We start from the raw sequence: 2,549 nt of genomic DNA on the forward strand, positions 1-2,549 counted from the left end.
AGGCGGGTGCCCTGCCCCGGCCCCCGGCTCGCCAGCCTCAGCGGCAGCTTCCTGGTGATGGGCCGCAAGGTGGGCGGCCGCCTGCTCCTCCTTGCTGTCTACCCCTGGCAGAAGCACAACAAGGAGATGAAGTTCGCCGTCAAGTTCATGTTCTCTTACCCCTGCCCCCTCTACCACCCCCTGCTCTATGGGGCTGGGCAGCACTAGGGCTCTGCCTGCCCTGCCCTGGGACTCCTGCACTAGCCTGACACTGCACCCCTGGTACCCTGGCTGCACCCCAGGACCCCAGCTCTGCCCCTTGACTGTGCCCCAGGACCCTGCTCTGCACCCCTAGGATTCCCAGCTGCATTTGTGGTAGCCTTGATCCACAGCTAGGACCCCTGCCCCATACTGAGAGCTCTGCTCTGAACCCTTGGGACCCCTGTTCAGCTCCCAGGATCCCTGCCCACACCCAGGAGCTTAGGCTGCACCCAGAACCCTTGCTCTGCATGCTCGTGAGCCCTGGTCTGCACCAGAGACCCTTGGCTCCCCCCAAACCCTCTCCTTGGCATCCCAGAGCCCCTTGCCTGCACTTAGGATCCCTGCCTGGCCCTTGGGACCCGTTGGTTGCAGCTGAAACCCCTACCCTGCACCCCTGTGTCCCCTGCCCAGCTCCCTGATGACATGCCCCAGACTCTCAGCCCTTCCCCCCCCAAATCCCTACTCCAGCCCCCCAAAGCATCCCATACCTTTACCTTGAGCTCACACCCCAGCCCTGGATTATCCCACCTTCGCAGGGACCCACCCCAACCAAAGCAGGTGCCTCCCGACCCGCTGTCCCCAGAGACTGGCCCCCTCAAGACCAAGTGCCCAGAGCAGCACAGCCCCTGCCTGGGCTCCCCCACCCTTCCCATGCCACATGGCTCAGTGAGGCGAGGGGTGTCCACCTCCAAGCCCCTCAGACCAGCCCTGCTGCATCCCCCACACCCCCCCCTGCCAAGACCCAGCCCAGGCACCCCTTGCCCATCCACGCCGCAGTAAATTATGCTGCCTCAGAGAAGCCTGTGTCCGTCTCCCTGTGGTCTGTGGGCAACTGCCCCTTGGGGCTCCCTCAGGGACCCCAGGAAGGATGGGAGGAGGCTCCCGGTCCTGCCCCCTGAGTGGGGTGGCCCGAGGGAGCGGGGTCACTCTGGGCTCCGGCTCTAGCCCTGCTCCAGGCGCTCTGCCCAGAGCCCAAGGCTGGGCAGCCTGGCCAAGCTGAGGGATGAGGTTCCCAGTGGTCGCAGGCATCGCTGGAGACTCGGCATCCCTGGGAGGGTGGGAGGGACAGGGGAGCCCCACAGATGGCTCTGAGGGTGTTTGCCAGAGAGGTTTCTCCTTCTGTCACCCCTGGGGGACAGATCCACAGGCTGGGAATTGGAGGTATGTGTGGGGACCCTGGCACTGAGCACAGTGGGGGGCACAGATCCTGGGCCAGGATCCCTGCCTCCATCCCCAGGCACCCCACCTCTGCACCACCTGGAATCCCTGTCTGCAGCTTCCAGCCAGCCCTGCCTTGCTGCCAGACCTCCCACCCCACAACCTCCTGCCCCCTCCCAAAAGGGTCCCTGGGGACACCCACCTGCACCAGCTGGGACCCCCGCAGCAGCACCGGGACTGGGGCAGCCCTCAGCCTGGCCCCTCTGGCAGCAGTGGGGTGCTGCCCCTCTGCCCCAGCAGCCCCCCCAGGGGAGGGGGGCAGCCCCACTCCATCACTGTTTACCCAGCGCGTTCTTGCGTCCGCCCATCCCACCGGGTGAGGGAGGCACGAAGGCGCCCGCCGTGGTATTTACCCAGCACCTGGCTGTCCGACACTGCGGCTTCTCACCGGAGCTGGCCCCACCGCGGGGACAAGAGGGGAATTGAGGCTGCGGGACGCCTGCGCCCACCCTCCTCCCAGCTGACGAGGCCACTGGGCACCTGCCCCGCACTGGGGTGATCCCCACTCCCTCTGCCCCCTTTGGCATGGCCTCGGCCCCACTGGCTGCCCCCCACCTCCCAAAAGGGCATTCACAGCCCGCTCCAGCTGGGGGATGTGCCCCTGTGCCGCAGCTGGCCAAGGAGAGGGGGCAGCCAGCCCCTGCCATGGCCTCACACCATGGCTGCCCACACCCTCCACCCTGGCCAATGTGGAAAAAAACTGGGGGAAAAACTCAAATATTGTTAGAAGGTACGTTCAGAGCGAGGCTGCTGAGCACGCTGCCATAGGAATAAACATCGTCAATTATGTCATTTTACTGCAAAACTTCAAGTACGGAGAAAAAAAAAAAATCATCTCCCACAGCCCAAGTTTATCTGTAGCCCTCTGTGTTTTGCATCATTAGCATCTTTCCAGGGAGCATTGACATACATGGTCACGGCACTCATCGCTCCAAGTGTTTTCTCCAGAAAGACAAGTAACTTCTCTCTGCCTCCCACCATCAGCCGTCTGAGCTCTACAGCTCAACCCCCCCAGCCCCTCCCTGGCCAGCACTCGCCCCATTGCAGATACACCCCCACCCACAAACACGACCCCACAGCTCTTGGTGTGC

The 2,549-nt window shown here is 63.9% G+C and overlaps 1 protein-coding gene across 1 annotated transcript in view; it reads left to right on the forward strand.

Moving 5' to 3' along the window:
- Positions 1-207, forward strand: part of SFRP5 (secreted frizzled related protein 5) — a 4,463-nt gene extending 4,256 nt beyond the window's left edge. Inside the window, exon 7 of the mRNA XM_009645515.1 lies at positions 48-207. Within this exon, the coding sequence (XP_009643810.1) occupies positions 48-207 (160 nt within the window). The remainder of the gene's footprint in view (positions 1-47) is intronic.
- Positions 208-2,549: the final 2,342 nt, after the last annotated feature.

This window comes from Egretta garzetta, unplaced genomic scaffold (assembly GCF_000687185.1).
Source record: "Egretta garzetta isolate BGI_Z169 unplaced genomic scaffold, ASM68718v1 scaffold888, whole genome shotgun sequence".
In the NCBI taxonomy this organism is placed as follows: domain Eukaryota; kingdom Metazoa; phylum Chordata; class Aves; order Pelecaniformes; family Ardeidae; genus Egretta; species Egretta garzetta.